The 21,985-nt window shown below is 43.7% G+C and overlaps 1 protein-coding gene and 1 long non-coding RNA gene across 3 annotated transcripts in view; both read right to left on the reverse strand.

Annotated features, from left to right (window-relative positions):
- Positions 1-7,615: 7,615 nt before the first annotated feature.
- The window catches only part of LOC120872609 (zinc finger protein 383-like), a 261,148-nt gene continuing 246,778 nt past the window's right edge, over positions 7,616-21,985 (reverse strand). Inside the window, 1 exon segment of the mRNA XM_040253116.1 lies at positions 7,616-8,514. Within this exon segment, the coding sequence (XP_040109050.1) occupies positions 7,703-8,514 (812 nt within the window). The 3' untranslated portion in view covers positions 7,616-7,702.
- On the reverse strand, positions 12,096-20,785 carry LOC120872612. 2 transcript variants are annotated; one of them, XR_005723281.1, is made up of 5 exons: positions 19,800-20,785; positions 19,241-19,570; positions 15,783-15,914; positions 15,459-15,517; positions 12,096-15,105 (listed from the first exon to the last, which is right to left on the reverse strand). It is a non-coding gene; the product is annotated as an uncharacterized LOC120872612 (long non-coding RNA). The 2 variants fall into 2 exon arrangements; XR_005723280.1 differs by having other exon boundaries at positions 15,783-16,021.

Consider the following 21,985-nt stretch of genomic DNA (forward strand, 5'->3'; position numbering starts at 1 on the left):
ACCCGTCGGCTAACCCTCCCATTCCCCCACCCCACCCCCAAACCCCCTGCCACCACCATCACCCCCTCCCAGGGTGTTCTGCAACAGAAGACACCTGCGGAAGAACAAAAGGGTGCTTTACTCAAGTGAGCTGAAAAACCTCCCGATTTTACTTTTAATCCGAGTCCCTGCGAATTGGAAGCTAGGAAACCACGTGGATCTGTCCAAAGGGCTTGGGCCCCCACCAAGTGCCGTTTGAAACGGGAAGGGCTTGGACATAGCTCGAAATTCACCACTTCGTGGTAAATAGTGTTCCCAGCCAGAGTCCCCAGTTCCCCCGTGAGAGCCGATTCCCCAGAAGGACCCTGGGGATGGTCCCCCTGCCCGCCAGCCTCCTTCCTCCCACGTTCGGTAGCCCCTTGCCAGGATTACCCACAGCTTCCAACTCACGTTTAGCGCAGTCAGCCAGGATTGGCCCTGCTCTCGTCTGGGCACCTTGTGAGGGAGGGCTTCAGGGAACGGTAGCCAATGGGAAACACGATCGACTGTTATTGCTAGGATACGGTTTCCAGGCAACACAAAGGCTGCAAGAAAGCAGGTACCTTCAAGTATAGACGGCGCTCTACGTCAACGGAAGTGCAAGGGAGAGTAGGTTTCGCTGACACTGTTCGACTCCTTGCCACTCCGTGGACGGCAGGCAGCCTTGCAGTACTCCTTTCCCAATTGTGAATCAGTCTGTCGTTCCATGCCCAGTTCTAATGGTTGCTTCTTGACCCTCTTACAGGTTTCTCAGGAGATAGATAAGGTGGTCTTGTATACACATCTCTTTTAAGAATTTTCCAGTTTGTTGTAATCCACACAGTCAAAGGCTTTAGCATAGTCAAGGAAGCAGATGTTTTTCTGGAATTCCCTTGCTTTCTCTGTGATCCAATGAATGTTGGCAATTTGGTCCCTGGGTCCTCTGCCTTTTTTAAACCCAGCTTGTACATCTGGAAGTTCTCAGTTCATGTACTGCTGAAGCCTAGCTTGGAGGACTTTGAGCATTACCTTGCTAGCATGTGAAATGAGCGCACTTCTACCGTAGTTTGAACATTCTTTGGCATTGCCCTACTTTGGGACTGGAATGAAAACTGACCTTTTCCAGTCCTGTGGCCACTGCTGAGTTTTCCAAATTTGCTGACATGCTGGGTACAGAACTTTGACAGCAACAGCTTTTAGGATTTTAAATAGTTCAGCTGGAATTCCATCTAGCTTTGTTCATAGTAATGCTTCCTAAGGCACACTTGACTTCACACTCCAGGATGTCTGGCTCAGGTGAGTGACCACACCATCATGGTGACCTGGGTCATTAAGACCATTTTTGTATAGTTCTGTGTATCCCTGAAACCTCTTCTTAATGTTTTCTGCTTCTGTTAGGTCCATACCGTTTCTGTCCTTTATTGTGCCCATCCTTGCATGAAATGTTCCCTTGGTATCTCCAATTTTCTTAAACAGACCTCTAGTCTTTCTCACTCTATTGTTTCCCTCTATTTCTTTGCATTGTTCACATAAGAAGGCTTTCTTATCTCTCCTCACTATTCTCTGGAACTCTACATTCAGTTGAATATATCTTTCCCTTTCTCCTTTGCCTTTCACTTCTCTTATTTTGTCAGCTATTTGAAAGGCCTCCTTAGACAGCCACACTGCCTTCTTGCACTGATTTTTTCTTTGGGACGGTATGTGCCTATAAACGTTAACAAAAGCTCTTCTGCGGATCTCTGCACCAGAATTCTTGTGCTGGACACCCAAGTCTGACTTGACAGTCAACCCTTCACGCTGTGGGCTGCTCCTTCTCTGAAATTTACATTTGACGCTGGAGACCCTCCAGCATTTTCCAAGTGCTAAGACCCTGTTAACAATGAGACTCGATTTTGCGTACAGCTGGTCTCATCAATGGGCTAATAAATCAGAAGGAATAAAATGAAGGAAAGGACAGTGGAGATATTAATGCAAGAGATCAAACAGATGCTTTCAGTGAAGGGCCCCTTTGCAAAACTGAACCCAGGGGCAGGTTGCACATTTTTAACCAGCAATTACTACAGAGTCGGCTGGCAGCAGACACTGCATTTAATTCAAGTGACAGCCATTTCAGTGTTCCACAGTTCACCTCAGGTCTGAGCACAACGCTGCATTTATAGGCAACAACAACCGACTGCTTTCATTTCAGTAAACTCCTCTTTGTGTGGGTATTTAAATTTTTTTATTTCAAAGTGGACGTTGGCCTTCCTGCATTTTTTTTTTTGGCCTCCCCAGAGACCCATCAGGCCCCTTGATTTAACCCCTACCCACTGAGTCTAGAACCCCATTCTTCCACTAGGAGACTGTTCCCCAAATAATATTATTATAGTATAGTAATATGCAGAAAATAGGGGTAAAAACCTTGCCATTCTTCAGTACAGAACCCCACACCAGAAGATGGGGAAAACAGGATTTTAACTAGAATATGTTTTTGTTCTATTTTAATCCATACATTTTTTATCTCCTTTACAATTGTTGTATAGAGTTTCAAAATCAATTAATTAACTTCCTTAGGTTTATCCTTATGTATATCTTATGTATATGCTCAGACAGTAAAGAATCCTCCTGCAATGCAGGAGACCCTGGTTTGATCCCTGGGTCAGGAAGATCCCCTGGAAAAGGAAATGGCAACCCACTCCAGTATTCTTGCATGGAGAATCTCACGGTTAGTAGAGCCTGGTGATCTACAGTCCATAGCATCGCAAAGAACTGGACATGACTGAAGCAACTGAGCACAAGGTAGAGGTGTAACGATTTTTTTCCCAGATGGATAAACAGTTGTCCAAACACAATTTACTAGAGTCACCTTTTCTCTCTCTCTTCCATGTTTGTTAACATTCCAATACCACTGTGAAGTTCTGCAGACAATTTGACTTCTGGTAGGGCAAGTCCTTCCATTATATAATTATCGTCCAAAATTTTTCTGGCTCTGCAGGCCCATTTTGTCTTCCAAATGAGTATCAGAATGAGCTAGTCAAATTCCACTGAAGAAATGATTCTGGGATTCTGATTGAAATGGCCTAGAATTTATAGATTATTTTAGAAAGAACAGACACTTTTAACATTAAATCCACCTATCAGGAACTATGGTATTTGTTTCCTTTCATTCAGACCATTTATGTCTTTCAGTAAAATCTTAAACATTTATTCAAATAGATCTTCTGTAATTTTTTTTTAAGACCTATTCTGAGGCTGTATTCTAAGACCTAATCTCAGACCTATTCTAAGTTTTTACTTAGCTTTATAATGACTTATATTGTGATTATTTATTACATTGTCTAAGTAATTGTTACTTGTGTGTACATTTTTTAGTGTTGGTCTTATTTGTTTTTGTTTTTTTTAATGAAGCATATTTGATTTTCCCATGGACAGAGGAGCCTGATGGGCTACAGGCCATGTGGCTGCAAGAGTTGGACAAGACTGAGCAACTGAGCATGAATACATAGTTGATTTACAACGCCATGTTTCAAGTGTACAGCACAGTGACTCAGTTATAAATATATATTTGTATTATATATATTCTTTCTCAGATTATTTTCCCTTATAGGTCATTACAAAAGAGTATATTCCCTGTGCTATACAGTAGGTCCTTCTTGGCTATCTATTTTAGATATGATAGTGTGTATATGTTAATACAACAGACTGGTTCCAAATCAGGAAAGGAGTACATCATGGCTGTATATTGTCACTCTGCTTATTTAACTTATATGCAGAGTATATCATGTGAAATGTTGGGGTGGATGAAGCACAAGCTGGAATCAAGACTGCTGGAAGAAATATCAATAACCTCAGATATGCAGACACTACACTTACAGCAGAAAGCAAAGAAGAACTAAACAGCCCCTTGATGAAAGTGAAAGAGAGTGAAAAAGTAGGCTTAAAATTTAACATTCAGAAAACTAAGATCATGGCATCTGCTTCCATCACTTCATGGCAAATAGATGGGGAAACAATGGAAACAGTGACAGACTTTATTTTGGGGGGCTCCAGAATCACCGCAGATGGTGACTGCAGCCATGAAATTAAAAGATGCTTGCTCCTTGGAAGAAAAGCTATAACCAACCTAGATGGCATATTAAAAAGCAGAGACATTACTTTACCAACAAAGGTCTGTCTAGTTAAAGCTATGGTTTTCCAGTAGTCATGTATGGATGTGAGACTTGGACTATAAAGAAAGATGAGCCCCGAAGAATTGATCCTTTTGAACTGTGGTGTTGGAGAAGGCTCTTGAGAGTCCCTTGGACTGCAAGGAGATCCAACCAGTCCATCCTAGAGGAGACCAGTCCTGAATATTCATTGGAAGGACAGATGCTGAAGCTGAAACTCCAATACTTTGGCCACCTGATGTGAAGAACTGACTCATTGGAAAAGACCCTGATGCTGGGCAAGATTGAAGGCAGGAGGAGAAGGGGACGATAGAGAATGAGATGGTTGGATGGCATTACTGATGCAATGAACATGAGTTTGAGTAGGCTCTCTCTGGGAGTTGGTGACAGACAGGGAAACCTGGCATGCTGAAGTCCATGAGGTCACAAAGAGTTGGACATGACTGACCAACTGAACTGTTAATAATCTTACTTAATAGTATACAATATTTATAGAATAGGTAGTTTTATTTTATGTACATAAATTATACATACTGTTTTATACCTGGTTTGATTAGTTAACATTATCTCTTAGGAATTTTCCCATCTTGATACACAAAAATATTACAGATATTTCTGGTTTTAAGCCTCATGCTGTTTCATAGTAAAAATGAGCCATTATCTATCCACTCCTGTACTGGTGGATATTTAAATTATTTTCAATGCTTTGTTTTCATTGCAATGCTGTACTGAGCATTTAAAAAATGTTTACCTTTGTTCATTTATGTGATGCGTGACTATAGTTCTAAGTTGGAAATACTCACCAAAGAGCCTGTGAGTTTCAACTTTTAATGGGCACTGAGACTGTCTGTAAACATCCTATCCCAGAAGCCACCCATGAGGGTGTCCATTTCTACCACAGCTGCCAACACATGACACTCAGGACTGTTTGTGGCCCCTTGGACCATTTGTCTGCAATGCGAATAGAGACCATGTTTTCCTCCCCTTCTTGTTGGCTGTTCTTTTCTTCTAGAAATTCTGTGAGATGAGAATACAGTAGATCTTCAGATTCGTCCACGACCTTCAGCTGTTGTTTAATACTTGCCATTTCCACTGTATCCGGCAAATTCCTCAGATCTATTTTCTTGTTCAACAAGTTCAACTTAAACTGTTTACTGTTCCATCCAGCCCACTTACTATACTGTTTTTATTTCAGTGATATCATTTTTTATTTCCAAATTATTTTGCTGACCGTTTTTAAAGAAGTAATAACCTCTCACATCTCTGTGTAATTAGGCTCATTCTAACAGTCTGTCCTATTTGCTTTATTACTTCCACCCCTTGGTTTTATAAGTAACCAATTAAAAAATTTTTTTATAGAACCTTTATTTATTTTTTGGCTGTGTCAGGTCTTTGATGCTGCATGCAGGCTTTCTCTAGTTGCGGTGAGCAGGAGCTACTCCCTGGTTGCGGTATATGGGCTTCTCACAGTGGTAGCTTCTCTTGTTGTGGAGCATGGGCTCTAGCGTAAGGGCTCTATAGCTGTGGCACACAATCTTAGTTGTCCCACAGCCTGTGGGATCTTCCCAGACCAGGAAGTGAACCCATGTCCCCTGCATTGGCCGGTGGATTCTTAACCACTGGTCCATCAGGGAAGTCCAGTATTCAAGTTTTTACTACAAGGTACCCTGGATGTTGCAAAAATAGTACAGAGAGTTTCTGTGTGTTGGCATCTTTCCCTAAATGTTAGCATCAGAAATAACCATAGTACAATTATCAAAAACAAAAAATGAACATTAGACAACATGAAGTGGTTTTCTCTTAAATATATTGCATGCCACAACTAAAGATCCCACATGCTACAAGGAAGATTGAAGATCCTGAGTGGCACAACTAAGACCCAGTGCAGTCAAGTAAAACAACAACAAAAAAAGAATAAATCTTAAAATATTGTATATTCATACAATGAAATATTGTTTTGCGATAAAAAGGAATGAAGTAGTAATATATGTTGCAACATAAATGAACCTTGAAAACATTATTTTAAATGAAAGAAGCCAAGACATAAAAGCGCACATATTGACTGATTCCTTTTATATGAAATGTCCAGAACAGGCAAATCTATAGAAATAGAAAGTAGATTAGTGGTTGCCAGATGCTGGGGGAAGGGGAGCATGAGGAATGACTGCTTAATAGTAACCGGGTTTCTTTTTGGCCTGATGAAATTATTCTGGAATCAGATAGTGGTGATGGTTATACAACCCTGCTGCTGCTGCTGCTAAGTCGCTTCAGTCGTGTCCGACTCTGTACTACCCCATAGACAGCAGCCCACCAGGCTCCGCCGTCCCTGGGATTCTCAGGCAAGAACACTGGAGTGGATTGCCATTTCCTTCTCCAATGCATGAAAGTGAAAAGTGAAAGTGAAGTCACTGAGTCGTGTCCAACTCTCAGCGACCCCATGGACTGCAGCCCACCAGGCTCCTCCGTCCATGGGATTTTCCAGGCAAGAGTGCTGTGAATGTATTAAAAATTATTGAATAATATACTTTGAAATGGTTAAAATGGTGAATTTTTTCTTGTCTGAATTTTACCTTAATTAAAAAAAAAAAGTTTTATGTAGAGTGAGTCTTTGGAAAAAAATTTAAACAAGTCTTTATTTTTTGAAGATATAAAGATGACAAAATATCCTGGAATAGGATTTGCTTGTAAACTATTTCAGGGTGGAAGAGAGGAAACAAAATTCATCATGACTTGATTACTGAAGCTAGATGATGGGGACATGAGTATTTGTTACTGTTCTATTTCTGTATTTGTTTGAAATTTTCTAAGCCCAGTCTTTTAAAAGTTTTAAAATACCCATCAATTCTATTCCTAAGTATATACCCAGGAGGAATTAAAGTTTATGACCACACAATGATATGTACCCAAATGCTCACAGCAGCTTTATTCATAACAATCAAAACCTGGAAAACCTAGAAATAGTCCAAATGTAAATGTCCATCAATAGGTGAATAGACAAACTCTGGTTCATTCATACAATGGAATACTACTCGGTAATAATATAAATGAACTTCTAAATACATGCAACAACATGGATGCAAACACTGAGTGAATCAAGTCCTATATGAAAGATTACATATTGTGTACTTTCAATTATATGATATTCTAGAACTTGCAAAATCAATCTATAGTTTTAGAAGTCAGGTTAGTGATTCCCTTTGTGGGGCAGTGAGTGGAAAGGAGCACACAAAGATCTTCTGGGAGGGCGGGAAGTGTTCTTTCACTATTTCTCCATCTATCTAAGTGCTGTTGATGTGTCCTCTTTTATATATGAGAGCATGCTCAGTCACTCAGTCGAGTCCATCTTTAGCGAGTTGCAGCCTGCCAGGCTCCTCTGTCCATAGGATTGTCTAGGCAAGAATACTGGAGTGGGTTGCCATTGCCTACTCCAGGGCATCTTCCCAACCCAGGGAACGAACCCGTCTTCTGTGTCTCCTGCACTGGCAGGCAGATTCTTTACCACTGAGCCACCTGGGAAGCCCCTTCTTTTCAGTAAAAATACTAACAAATGCCATACATCATTAAGCCTGATCCATGTTGTGCACCTCAGCACTTATGCCCTGGCATTGGCCCTGCCCATGGAAGACAGCTGCACGTGCAGAGCCCAATCCTGGAAGCCTCTCCCGTCAGTGCACCTTTTGGTGCATCTGCAGGTGGACTCTCTGACTGAAGCCCTTCCCACATATAGCACAGGGGTAGGGCTTCTCCCCTGTGTGCACCCTCTGGTGCCTCTTGAGGGCTGAGTGATGCCTGAAGTCCCTGCCACAAGCCGCACATCTGTAGGGCCGCTCACCCGTGTGGACTCTCCGGTGGATACCCAGGTCCTTGCTCCAGCTGAAGCACTTCCCACAGGCCTCGCACCGGAATGGCCTCTCTCCCGTGTGAACACGCTGGTGCAGGTAGAGGTTGGCTCTCTGGCTGAAGCCCCGGCCACATGTGTCGCACAGATAGGCCTTGTCTCCTGCATGGCCCTGCTGGTGTCGAGCCAGTGCAGAGCGCGAGGTGAAGCGCCTGTCACATACCTCACAGGCGTGCGGCTTCCTTCCCGTGTGGACACTCTGGTGGATCTGCAGGGCTGCCCTGCGGCTGAAGTCCTTTCCACACTCACGGCAGCTGAAGGGTTTCTCACCTGTGTGGATGCGCTGGTGGATGGAGAGGTTGGAGCTGCGGCTGAAGTCCTTCCCACACACACTGCATCTATAGGGCTTCTCGCCTGTGTGCACTCGCCGATGGATGGACAAGTTGGAGCTCCGGCTGAAGTCCTTTCCACATTCCTCACACGTGTGAGGCTTCTTTCCCATGTGCTCCTTCTTGTGCCTTCTCAGAACAGATCCTGAGTGGAAGACTCCAGAATATTCCATACATCGGTAGGGCTCATCTCCTGGGAGGAGCACAGGAAGGTTAAGGTTCGCTGTCCTTTCACTGAAGGCTTTTCCACACCCGGCATATGGAGAAGGCTTCTCTCCAATATGGGTTTGCTGGTGAATTAGAAGGTTTCTGAGCTGGCTGAAGTCTTGGCCATGCTGGGGACAGTTATAGAGTTTTTCTCCTGGAGATACTGGCCAAGACAGGATCCCATCATTCTCATCCCTGACTCCTGGGACAAAGGAAATTAGATGATGAAAGTGAGCAGCGGGGGGCTTCCCTAGTGGTCCAGTGGTTAAGAATTAACCCTGCAGTGTAGGGGACATGGGTTTGATCCCTGGTCTGGGAAGATCCCATGTGCTGCAGAACAACGAAGCCCTTGCACCACAACCACTGAGCCCATACTCTAGAGCTGGCAAGCTGCAACTACTGGCTTGCATGCCTAGAGCCTGGGCTCTGCAACAGAGAAGCAACTGTAGTGAGAAGCTTATACACCACTACTAGAGAGTAGTCCTCACCTGCCACAACTAGAGAAAGCCAGTGTATAGCAACAAAGATCCCACATAGCCAATAAATAGATAACAAATAAAATATATATATTAAGGAAAAAGAAAAAAAGAAAGTGAGCAGTGGTTTTGTCTAAGGCTGCACGGTGGTCCTGAATACTCTCAGGCAGTAGTGGTCGGGCAAAGAAACTTCACTGAATAAAGAAGTGCTGCTGCTGGTCTCTGTTTTTCTTACTTTACATCTTCCATTTCTGCTTCAAAGGTATGGGGAAGATCATTGAGAACCTTTTCCATAGTAGTTGATGTTCAGTCACTAAGTTGGGTCCAGCTCTTTGTGACCCCATGACTGGCAGTATGCCAGGCTTCCCTGTCCTTCCACCATCTCCCACAGTTTGCTCAAAGTCATGTACATTGAGCCATCCAACCATTGCATCCTCTATCACCCCCTTCTCCTCTTGCCCTCAATCTTCCCCAGCCTCAGGGTCTTTTCTAATGAGTCAGCTCTTCGCATCAGGTGGCCAAAGTATTGGTGCTTCAGCTTCACCATCATCCTTCCCATGAATATTCAGGGTTGATTTCCTTTAGAACTGATTGATCTCCTTGCTGTCCAAGGGACTTCCAAGAGTCTTCTCCAGCACAACTTGAAAGCATCAATTTTTCAGCGCTCGGCCTTCTCTCCATCTCGTCCAACTCTCACATCCATACATGACTACTGGAAAAACCATAGCTTTGACTATAGGGACCTTTGTCAGCAAAGTGATATCTTTGCTTTTTAATACACTGTCTAGGTTTGTCAGAGCTTTTCCTTAGTTAAGGAAACTTAATGTTACTAGAAACACGAAGTCAAATTCCATGAGCTACAAAGGGGTTAATGCTGTCAAAGCACAGTTATCAAAAAGTTAAAAATAGAACTTTCATACAAATATGGAGTGAACATCTGTCAAAAGTATTTGTTGTTAATATATTTATTTATTTGCATCAGGTCTTAGTTATGGCATGTGAACTCCTAGTTGTGGCATGTGGGATCCAGTTCCCCAACCAGGGACTAAACCTGGGCCCCCCCTGCATTGAGAGCACAAAGTCTTAGCCACTGGACCACCAGGGAAGTCTCTGTCAAGAGTTATAATGAGGAACCAATATGATGGTAAGTTTGGTTCCAAAGGCATTTTGGAGTTTAGGCATTTAATGCTTAAAAAAAAATATATATATATATATTTTTTTTTTTTTAACGTCCAATCAAGTAAATATTTAATATTTTCAATTAAATTATTGGCATAAAAAGTCAAATAATACATATTTTTAAAGTTGCTACCCACCCCTTTGTGGATTCATAGGATTATTAACGGCATTTTCTTCTGGCTGACTGGTACTCACCTGAATAAGAGCTTCTTGGTATTGTTTCTTCCATCCACACAACATCTTGTTCAAAATGGAAAATCATTTCTGGTTCAGACAGCAGATGCCCTGCTTGAGAGAAAAGACATGTTGATTAGGGCAATGTGGTATGGACAAGGACCCTCCCACAAGTCAAATCTTATCTTCTGGTATTCGTAAAAGGTGAACACAACATTGGGAAAGGTGAATAAAACCGTTAGGCATAAAAACCACATTTTATATTTATGTATATTATATATATATAGACACACACACATATATATATACACACATATACATATATACACACACACACACACACACACACAGAGGCATGCAAACTCAGTGGCTCAGTCATGGCCAACTCTTTGTGACCTCATGGACTGTAACCCACCAGGCTCCTCTCTCCGTGGGATTTTCCCAGGGAGAATATCGGAGTGGGGTGCCATGCCCTTCTCCGGGGATCTTCCTGACCCAGGGATTGAACCTGAGTCTCTTGTGGCTCCTGCACTGGCTGGCGGATTCTTTATCACTGAGCCACCTGGAAATCCCATATATATATATACACACACACACAAACATATATAAATATATATACACAAAAACACACAAATAAACAAATAAATATATATTTTGCTTCTCAAAACAAGAAGTTGTTCTAGGAGTTCCAGGGAACTTCAGTGAAGAGGCCTATTTGTAATTTGTGTGTGTCCTAACTTGCTTCAGTTGTGTTCAACTCTTTGCGACCCTATGGAACCATAGCCCATCAAGCTCCTCTGTCCATGGGATTATGCCCTCCTCCAGGAGATCTTCCCAACCCAGAGATCGAACCTGCATCTCTTACATCTCCTGAATTGGCAGGTGGGTTCTTTACCACTAGCGCCACGTGGAAAGCCCTATTAGCAATATACAACAGTAATAATTCTCAATGGGTTGAACAGTAATGATTCTGTGCCCAAATTCGATATCCAGGTATCAAACCCAGGTCTCCTGCACTGCAGGCAGATTCTTTACCATCTGAGCCACCAGGGAAGCCCTGTCTTATCTCTTTAGTCTCCTTTAATTTGGATAGGAACTGGCATCTCTTGCCTTCATCTCAGGTATCTTTATGCTTTCTCAAATCTGATACCCACTACCATAAGGGATCAGGAACATGTGGACCGCTAAATGCAAATCCCCTCAGGATTTATTCCATACAACTGAACCAGCAGGAGACCAGGTGGGTTCTGGAAGATGTGATTCTCACCCAAGGAGATGAGATTCCCAAAGTTCTCCAACATCACTTCTCGGTACAGGTGCCTCTGAGAAGGATCCAGATGCTCCCACTCCTCCTCGGTAAAGTCAACAGCCACATCCTTGAATGTAACTAGCTCCTAAAAGAACAAACATGGTTATCCTCAGGTATACCTATCCCCACAGAGGAATGCAGCTGACGAGCACCAATGAATTCTGACATCTATATGTGGTCCTGGCAGTCTCCAGGATCCTGAATCAGACTCACTTAGGTACACAACCATGTATCTGTTTGTATTATGTAGAATGTGGGCCCCAACCTCTGGGATCTAATGCCTGATTATCTGATGGAACTGATGTAATAATAATAAAAATAAAGCACAATAAATGTAATGTTCCTTGAACCATCTTAAAATCATCCCCCACCCCCACCCCGTACCGGTCCATGGAAAAACTGTCTTCCATGAAATGGGTCTCTGGTGCCAAAAAGATTGGGGACTGCTTATATAGAACATGGAAAAGATACAAGAGGCAGATTTAACAAAAAGAAAAAACAAAACTCTTCCGCCCTTAGAGTTTCTCTGGTAAGAAGAGTCAATTTCAACCAGAGTACATGAAAGGCTATATAATTCCAGAGGTACTATCCACACAACAAATCTCAATTTTGAGATTTACTCAGGGAAGGGCCCAGAGAAAGAATCTACGGTAGACTGGGGCCATGAGGGCAGGTACCCTGGAGAAGGGCAGGTACCCTGGAGAAAGCCAGGTACTAGCCTTGTGGGATGGTTAAAATGTGACTAGAGGAAAGTGGGGAATTCCAGCTGGCAAGAAAAAGGAGTGGACAGTTGTGTGAGAAGAAGCAAGTCAAAGATCTAAAATAAGGACTCTGGTTAATGAGAAATGTTATCTAGGAAACCTCCCTTTGATGATTATATACTAACAACATTTATTTTGGACTCCGAATCCCTACTCACACATCCACAGTAGAAAGATATACAAACTCTTGGTACAGTTGCATGAAGGATTAATATTCAGTAGCAGTTCCCGAAGTGTGGTTCAGGGACCCATGAGGATCGCCAAGCTCCTGTCAGTGGTGTCTGTACAGTTAATATTATTTTCAATAATAATTCTAAGATATTATTGGGCTTATCCACTATAATTCTCTGTTAAAGAGAAGAATTTTTCAGAGGCTACATTGATGTACAGTCTTGCAACAAAGAAACTGAGGAAGCAGATATAAGATTACCGCTGTTTTCTATTAAGGCAGACATTAAAGATGTTAGCAAAAATATAAAACATTTCCATTCTTTAAATTTTTTTTGTTTGGAAAATAAGGTGTTTTTTTTTAATGTGATATTGACTATAATGGATTAATTTTTGAATGGATTAATAAATACTTTAAAGTTTTGTTAGTTTGAACTTCTGATCTGGTAATATTGATAACCCACATAACAAAAGCCACTTTCAAAAGTGTAAAGGGGTCCTGATACCAAAAAGCTTTGGAAATTACTGCTCTACAAGAAATGAAAATAAACTATATATATATGAAATAACAGAGATCAGTCTCACAACAAATATTGAGAAAAGACAGGCACAGAAGAGTACTGTATGTATCCAGCTTCTATTTTAAAAGTTCAAAATCATACTACAGTATGAAAAGTCAGAATAGTGGCTATCATTATGGGAAGCAGGGGTTTTTTCCTAGGGAGGGGTTTGTTCAGAGCATAAAGTGAAGACACAGAATGGCTATGAGGGGAAATCAAGGATGGTGCAAGGATCAGACAACAGAAGGGTGTCACACCGCAGCAGCCTCGTCTCTGGTCCATTTTTGGCCTAAATGTTAAGCCTGCCAAATAAAGAATAAGGAAAAGAGGATTTGCAAAGGGCTATTAACTCATGAGGTGGGGATGATGGGAGCACACAGGGGCAAGCAGAGTGTCAAGCCAGACTACATGGTCCTTCGCGCAAAGCTGAAGCACTAAAAAACAGGTGATTCTGGGTAAAAAACCCAGAAATCCTTCTTTGAACCTCCTTCTTCTTCTCTGAAATAGTTATCTCCTGTATACCATACAGATATATATATATATATATATATTTTTTTTTTTTTTTTGGAGAGGTGAGTTGTTTTTTATGTTGTTTCTGTTCACAAATTGTTTCTCATTTAGGTTAAATACCCAGTGAACCAACATGAACCCTAAGTATACCAGTTGATGAGTTTTGAAAAAAGAATACCCCTGTGTAACTCACATACCGATCATGACATAGATCATTTCCATCACTCCAGAAAGTTCCCTTGTGTTGTTTGCTCCTAGTTGATTCCCTGCCCTGACTCCCTGCTCTCAACAACCAATGATCTGCTGTCACTGTAGATTAATCCAGCCTGTTCTAAATTTCATATAAATGGAACTGATATCGACCAGGATTCTTGGCCTTTCCCAACCAACAGAAAATGACAAGAGGTTAGACAAGAAATTCAAGCAAGGCCTTATTGGGTTCCCTGTAGCAGCAGAGAATAAAAGCAAGTAAAGCCTTCCCTTGCTCGCTCACTGGCTCCCTCCCTGAGCTGGTTCCTTATACAGGATGAGAGTAGGGGTGTGTCCAGTGGTTGGGCAGGAGGAATGGCTTAGGTGTTCTGTCTACCCCTTTGTTGATGCTGTGTGCAAGGGGCATGTGTAAGACCTGCTTTTGCTCCCAACACCCTGGTTTTGCTCCAAGCTCTTCAGAGCTGGCAGTTGGGGTTTTTTGCCCTTTTTGACCTTTTGTCCAGAATTTGCCCCAACTGTGTATGCACAGTTATTGCAGTTATTTTTAGTCTCTTATATTTTCTTAGCATTTTGTTGCTCAAGGAGACATCTGTCCAGGTGTAAGCCTTGCAGCACTGGAGCAAAGGGCCCCAGGTCCCACCCTGTCTCAGAAGCACACAGCATATATCTGGCTTATCTTTTACCTTACATTTTATCTGGCATATCTTTCATATCTGGCTTATCTTTCTCAGCCTAATGCTTTTGATATTTATTCAAGTTGTTACATGTATCAGCAGTTTGTTCTTTTTTTTTTTTTTTTTTCAGTTGAGTAGTTCTTAATTATATGGATTAAGACATTTTGTTTATCTACTTATCAGTTGATGGTCATTTCTGGTTTGGGGCTCTTATAAACAAAGTTGCTAACAGTCATATACAGTTTTTTTAAATAAATTTTTATTTATTTTTGGCTGTGCTGGGTCTTCATTGCTGCACGTAGGCTCTTGTCTAGTTGCAGTGCACAGACTTCTCATTGTGGAGGCTTCTCTTGTTGCAGAGCACAGGCTCTAGGGCTCATGGGCTTGAGGAGGTGCAATAGTTGCAGTTCCCAGGCTCTAGAGCACAAGCTCAATAGTTGTGGCGTACAGCCTTGGTTGCTCCACGGCACGTAGGATCTTCCCAGACGAGGAGTTGAAGCTGTGTCTCCTGCATTGGCAGGCGGATTCTTCACCACTGAGCCACCAGGGAAGCCCCTAGTCACATACAGATTTTTGTGTGGACATATATTTTCATTTCCTCTGGGTAAATACCATGGGATTTCTAGGTCAATGCTAAGTATGTGCTTAATTATATAAGCAACTCTAAAACTGTTTTCCAAACTATATTATACTATTTTACACTCCTACCAGCAATGCTCAGACATTTTGAGAAACTGGAGTAACATATGTCTAGCCCAGAGCCAGCACAATGTACGTGTTGTTTTGCTCTCCTCCTCTAACACTCCCAAAATGAGGTATGTGGGTGATATTTTCAGGGAGAGAAGGCAGACTCTGATTTACCTGTAATCTGGGCATTTCCTCCTCTTCCTGAAGAAGGACAGAGTCTTCAGAAGGCAGTGCTGGGTAAAAAGAAAAAAGCTGTGAAAAATGAACTTGGCTCACTGAAATAGACCAGTATCTTAGTTACCAAGAAAGGAGAAGGGGGCATGTTATATTCAGTTGGTGACACTGGTTCTCGTTTACCATTACCTGACACACCCTCCCCTAGAAAGAGTTTTCCTCTTTGTACTTTCACAAATAGCCTTTCGACCCTGATACTTTCTCCCCAGCCCCCCAAACACTCACTGAATACCTACTATGTGCTTCAGCAGTGATTTAACTCACCTTTCTCCTTAGCCTCTGAGGTCATTCCAGCTTCAACGTGGTCCCACATCCTGCCCGCCCTGTTAGGAAGGGAATCCCCGCAGCCCAGTGGCTCTGCTGGGGGAATCTCTCTTCAGCCTCTCCAAGCTCCACCTGGAACATCCAGAGGGAGTTTCAGGAGGTGTTGTCTCCACGAAAGATGGAACTCCTGCATGTGGGGGGCCTCCTGCGGCCTTCATGCTCAGGTAGCTGTTTTGTTCCTGTAGGCAGGAGAGGAGATGTCCCAGCAGCCCAGACTTCAGGCTAGGGCCTGGACGTCTCTATTTAAGTGAGGATGCTGTTAATGAAGTAAAGTATAGTTAAGGTAATAAACATTTACTAAGCATCCACTGTGTACAAGGCATGCCCCTACTTCGCAGGGGTACCCGGCTCTGACTTTCTTAGGATTGTAGCTTCACAGATTGATCCAGTCATATGGCAGCAAATGCTGCCACCTCCGTGAAGATTTCCTGAAAACTTCCCACTGTGGGATGCATGCGTGCATGCTCAGTCACTCAGTCATGTCCAACTCTGTGTCACTGTGGACTGTAGCCCACCAGCTTCTTCTGTCCATGAAATTCTCCAGGCAATAATACTGGAGTGGGTTGCCATTTCCTCCCTCAGGGGATCTTTCTGACCCAAGGATCAAACCAGTGTCTCCTGCAATCTCCTGCGTTGCCAGGCGGATTCTTTACCGCTGCACCACCTGGGAAGCCCCACTTTGGGATGTTAGTTGCTCAGTTGTGTCTGACTTCTCAAAACGCCATGGACTGTAGTCCACCAGACTCCTCTGTCCATGGGAATTCCCAGATAAAAATACTGGAGTGAGCTGCCCTTTCCCTCTCAGAGGATCTTCCCGACCCAGGGATAGAACCAGGGTTTCCTGCATTGCAGGCAGATTCTTTTCCACGTGAGCCACCAGAGAAGCCCTTTGGGATACAGACCTATAATTCTCAAAAGGCAAACTTGTGAAATTCTTGAATTTCTCTCTTTTTTTTTTGTTATCAGATCAATAAATGTTTCAAAATCTGAAAACCTTCTCGTTAGAGAGGCTGTGGGAAAATGATCAGTCTTTTATGCTGTTAGAATGTAAGTAGGTACAGTCTTCTGGGGGAGAACAATTTGACTGTGTCCTTCAAATGGAGGGGGGAGGTAGGGTCAGGAAGCACGGTTATGAAAGTGAACAAGGAAACTTAAGGAGGTGATAAGATATATTGGTCATCTTGACTGAGATGATGGTTTCAGAGTGTATTGAAATGTCAAAATATATAAAATTGAACACTTTAAATACACGTAGTTTATCATGTGTCTGTACTCAGAAGGGCTTTGCAGAGATATAACCAGGCCTGTGACTCACATGTCACGTGTGATACCAAACTCGCAACTGGGATACCTCCACCTTTTACACCTGGAACCGTAACTTCCACTGAGACAAGAAAGGACATACAACTCCCCTTCGGCCCTCACTGGTCAAGAGTGTGGAGAATTCTCTTTTGCAGATAACTGGGGAGGTGATTGAGGGCTTCCCCAATGACTCAGTGGGTAAAGAATCTGCCTGCAATGCAGGAGACACAGGAGATGCAGATTTGACCCTTGGGTTGAGACGATCTCCTGGAGAGCATGGCCAGAGCATTTCCAGTGTTTCTGCCTGAAGAATCCCCTGGACTGAGGAACCCAGTGGGCTACAGTCCACAGGGGCACAAAGAGTCGGACACAACTGATCGACTAAGCATGCACACACATGGAAGTGACCACAGGTGTGACCTTCCTGGCTTCACTACCCCAGAGGCAAGTACCCAGGGGAACGTCATTTAACTCCAAAGCATCTGGGAGCTTAGAGAAGCTGCTGACCACTTTGAGCTCAGGAGGTTCTCAGATGCAAAGTGGCAGCAAGCCTTTGGCAATCCACAGAGAGCCTGGCTGGAGAAGAGCCCATCCTGGTGTCCAAGACAATCTGCCCATCCCTCTGATAACAGATCCCTAGGCTCACTTATAGAAAAAGCCCACCGAGGGACTTCTCTGGTGGTCCAATGGCTAAGACTCTGTGCTCTCAATGCAGGGGGCTCAGGTTTGATCCCTGGTCGGGGAACTAGATCCCATATGCCACAACTAAGAGCTCTGATGATGCAACTAAAGATCTCGCATGACACAAGGAAAATCTAAGATCATGTGTGTAGCAACTAAAACCCAGCGCAGCCAAATTAAAATAATTTTTTTTAAAAGACGTGTTAAAAAAATAAAAGTCCATTGAGTCAGAGATGAAGGTGGTTTCACAGGAGCACCTACAACAAAAGTGAGGATACAAGATTTTGGCCACATCTCCTCAAAGTCCAAGTTATCTCCAAAATAAGAGACACCAGAACATATTGTCACCATAAACACCAAACCTCACGACGTCCCTGTTGGCTTAGATAGTAAGAATCTGCCAGGAACGCAGGAGACCCAGGTTCGATCCCTGGGTCAGGAAGATCCCCTGGAGAAGAGAATGGCTACCCACTCCAGTATTCTTACCTAGAGAATTCCATGGACAGAGGAACCTAGTGGACTACAGTCCATGGGGTGGCACAAGTCGAACACGAGGAGCGACTAACACTTTCTTGACCCCTACTACATCTCAAACCAAGGGGCACTTCCTAACTCCTCTCCACGGCTCCACGCATCTAGCTGCCCTCATAAACACCTAAGAACTTACAGCCCCATAAACTGCCCCTCTGGACTAAGAATGCTGCCTGCCATATCAGTAAACAAAGGATATTGTGGCCAGCTAGTCAGCAGCCACTGCAGCCAGCTCCAACTGTGCACCCCGACCGGAATCAAGCCGGAGACAGGCACATTTACCCTACATAGTTAAGGTGCGTATCAAAGGAATGACTTCAGGGAGCCCAGACTCCTGCACTTCCTCATACAAAGAAAATCGCTTAGTTCATTAACTTTAGCTGTCCGTTTTTTTTCTAATTATCAGTAATCGTTTCTTGTTCTAACTACCTGGGTTTTCTCACAAAACCCCTATAATCCTTAGCTCTTCAGAGCAGTCCCTCAGAGCCATCTGAGAAAGGCTACCAGATAAAACATAAACTTTTAGGTTGTGCGTTTTTTTCCCAGTCAACACTCTCAAAAGCCCTTCCCCACTGTCCCTTCCCCAACAACCTGGGGTTGCAAAGCCCCAGCTGCCTCGCCAACCAAAATGCCCAGCACAGGCTGTCTCCCAGATGCAAGGAAACCTGCCCTCCAGCCCCTCAACCCATGGATGCCTGCAGGCCACCAACCTCGGGACCACGTCGTAGCGATTCACCCCTATTTCAATAAAACCAAGATGCTCCCTGCGTTGCCCCTCAGACCCCGCGACTCTCGGACCTTCGGTTTTCGCCTTCCCCTTTCGCACGATCCGGGGACCTTCGGCTATTCGCGCTGCCTTCAGCCAGTAAAACTGGGGGACTCACCTCTCTAGGCCTGGAGGTCTTGGGCATGGAGGCCGTCACAGGGCCTTCACCAGCCTTCGTTCCACGCAATGAGCGCGATACACCCACACCGCCGACCCAGAAGGCCTAGACGATGGGGTCTGGGCGCAAGCGGGCGCGGAGGCCTGGCGGCTGGACCACATCTCCCAGAAGCCCCTGCGCAGGCCTGGAAGCTCTCCAAGCCCCGCCCCAAGGCGCGATCCGGGAGTGGCGAGGCCAGCGCAGGTGAGCTCCGGGTCTCACGTGGAAACAGCTAGCTTGCGAGGGCTGGGCGTACAAACACAAAACCAGACAAGCGCCTCGTCTTATTGTCTACAACCAGAAATAACAAAACACCTGTAATTTCTCGATTCAGGCATAACTATGTTTAAGCTTACATGCGTGCAGTGCTGTGTCACTTCAATCGTGCAGGACTCTTTGCGACCCTATGGACTGTAGCTTGCCAGGCTCCTCTGTCCACGGAATTCTCCAGGCAAGAATACCGGAGTAGGTTGCCATGCCCTCCTCCAGGGGATCTTCCCGATACAGAAATCGAACCCACCTCTCTTGCCTCTCCTGCGTTGGCAGGCGGGTTCTTTACCACTAGGACCAGCCAGGAGGCTCTTAAGCTTATATCCTTTCATATAAATATTTGTCCTCTTTGTTGTCGCTGAGTCCCGACTGACTCTCTGAGACCGCATGAACTGCAGCATGCCAGGCTTCCCTGTCCTTCACTATTTGTCTTCTTAACCTGCTTTTAAAATCATGTATATTGAACATTGTGTTATTCCGCAATGTTTTGTAAATTCTACATGCCATCTATGTAATTAACGCATTATCTCACTTTTGTTAGGTTGCTTCAAATTACTAGTATTGCAGCCACCACTGCTTATGTTTGTCATTGACTCAAAAGCAGGAAACCGGCAGGGAACGGGCAAAGCTTTATACTGAAAAAAAAGGGAAGGCTTCAGGTGTATTTTGATCGGAGGTCATTATCCAAGAGAAGCTAGAGGTGGGCCAAGTACAAAAAGTGCAACTTTTGTGGTTGGTTGTGTGTGGTTTGGTTTTCTCTGGTTGGTTCTGAGTTGGAAGCAGAGGCGAAAGATAGGGAAGCTAGCAGTTATTGACCAAGTCCTGAGAGTTCTGCACTGATTGCTGCCAAGTTTGTAGTTTGGTTTTCTGGTGTCTGCAGATTTTGTGGGTCAGAGTTCTATCATAATATACAATCTGGCATCGTCTGTTTGTATATCTGTTCTTTCAACTTTAGTGGTTTCAAGCAACAGCAATCATTTATTATCTTTCATGGTTTTTCTGGGTCAGGAATTCAGAAACAGCCTAGCTGGACAGTTCTGGCTCAGACTTTTCTTGATGGCTAAACCTGGAACAGTGTGAAGTCCCAGGAGCAACTGGAAGCTGGCTGGACATCTCTTATTTCGTGTAATCTCAAGGGTTTGTCCATGTGATTTTTCTGTGTGGGCTAGTTTGAGCTTCTTAACAGCATGGTGTTAGTGTTAGTTGGTCAGTCGTGTCCGACTCTTTGTGACCCCATGGACTGCAGTCCACCAGGCTCCTCTGTCCATGAAATTTTCCAGGCAAGGATACTGGAGTGGGTTGCCATTTCCTTCTCCAAGGGATCTTCCCAATCCAGGGATCAAACCCAGGTCTCCTGCACTGCAGGCAAATTCTTTACCAACTGAGCTACACAGACATCTTACACTGCAGCTCAAAATCCTGAGAAAGATCCAGATGGAAGATGAATCACCTCTTATGGCTAGTCTCAGAATCACAGAGCATCATTTCCCCTGTACTTACAGTTTTAAAAGCCCATCCAGATTCAAAGGGAAAGAACATGCACTCCACTTCCTGATGGGAAAATAACAAGGTTCTGGAAGACCATGTGGAAACAAAAATATAGTTATGGCAATTTTTGGAAAATACAATTTGCCATGAACTGCAGAGATCAAAGCAGAGAAAGTAGTTTTAATTTCACTCTGCTATGAAGACTGGATATTTATATTGCTGTTCAGTCTCTAAGGCATGTCTGACTCTTTGCGACCCCATGGACTACAACACGCCAGGCTTCCCTGTCCTTTACTATCTCCCAGAGTTTGCTCAGACTCATGTCCATTGTGTTGATAATGCCATCCAACCATCTCATCCTCTGTTGCCTCCTTCTCCTCCTGCCCTCAATCTTTCCTAGCATCAGGGTCTTTTCCAATGAGTTGGCTCTTCTCATCAGGTAGCGAAAGTATTGGCTCTTCAACATCAGCATCAGTCCTTCCAATGAATATTCAGAGTTGATTTCCTTTAGGATTGACTGGTTTGATCTCCTTGCTGTCCAAGGGACTCTCAAGAGTCTTCTCCAGCACCATAATTGGAAAGCATCAATTCTTCGGTGCCCAGCCTTCTTTATGTCCAACTCTCACATGTGTACATGACTACTGGAAAAACCATAGCTTTGACTATACAGACCTTTGTCGGCAAAGTGATGTCTCACCTTTTTAATACGCTATCTAGGTTTATCATTGGAGCAGGAAATGGCAACCCACACTACTATTCTTGCCTGGGGAATTCCATGGACAGAGGAGCCTGGCAGGCTACAGTTCATGGGGTCGCAGAGTCAGACACGACTGAGCAACTAACACAAAACACGGGTTTATCATAGCTTTTCTTCCAAAGAGCAAGCTTCTTTTAATTTCATGGCTGCAGTCACTGTTCAGTGATTTTGGAGCCCAAGAAAATAAAATC

Source organism: Oryx dammah, unplaced genomic scaffold (genome assembly GCF_014754425.2).
Source record: "Oryx dammah isolate SB20612 unplaced genomic scaffold, SCBI_Odam_1.1 HiC_scaffold_13, whole genome shotgun sequence".
Lineage (NCBI taxonomy): Eukaryota > Metazoa > Chordata > Mammalia > Artiodactyla > Bovidae > Oryx > Oryx dammah.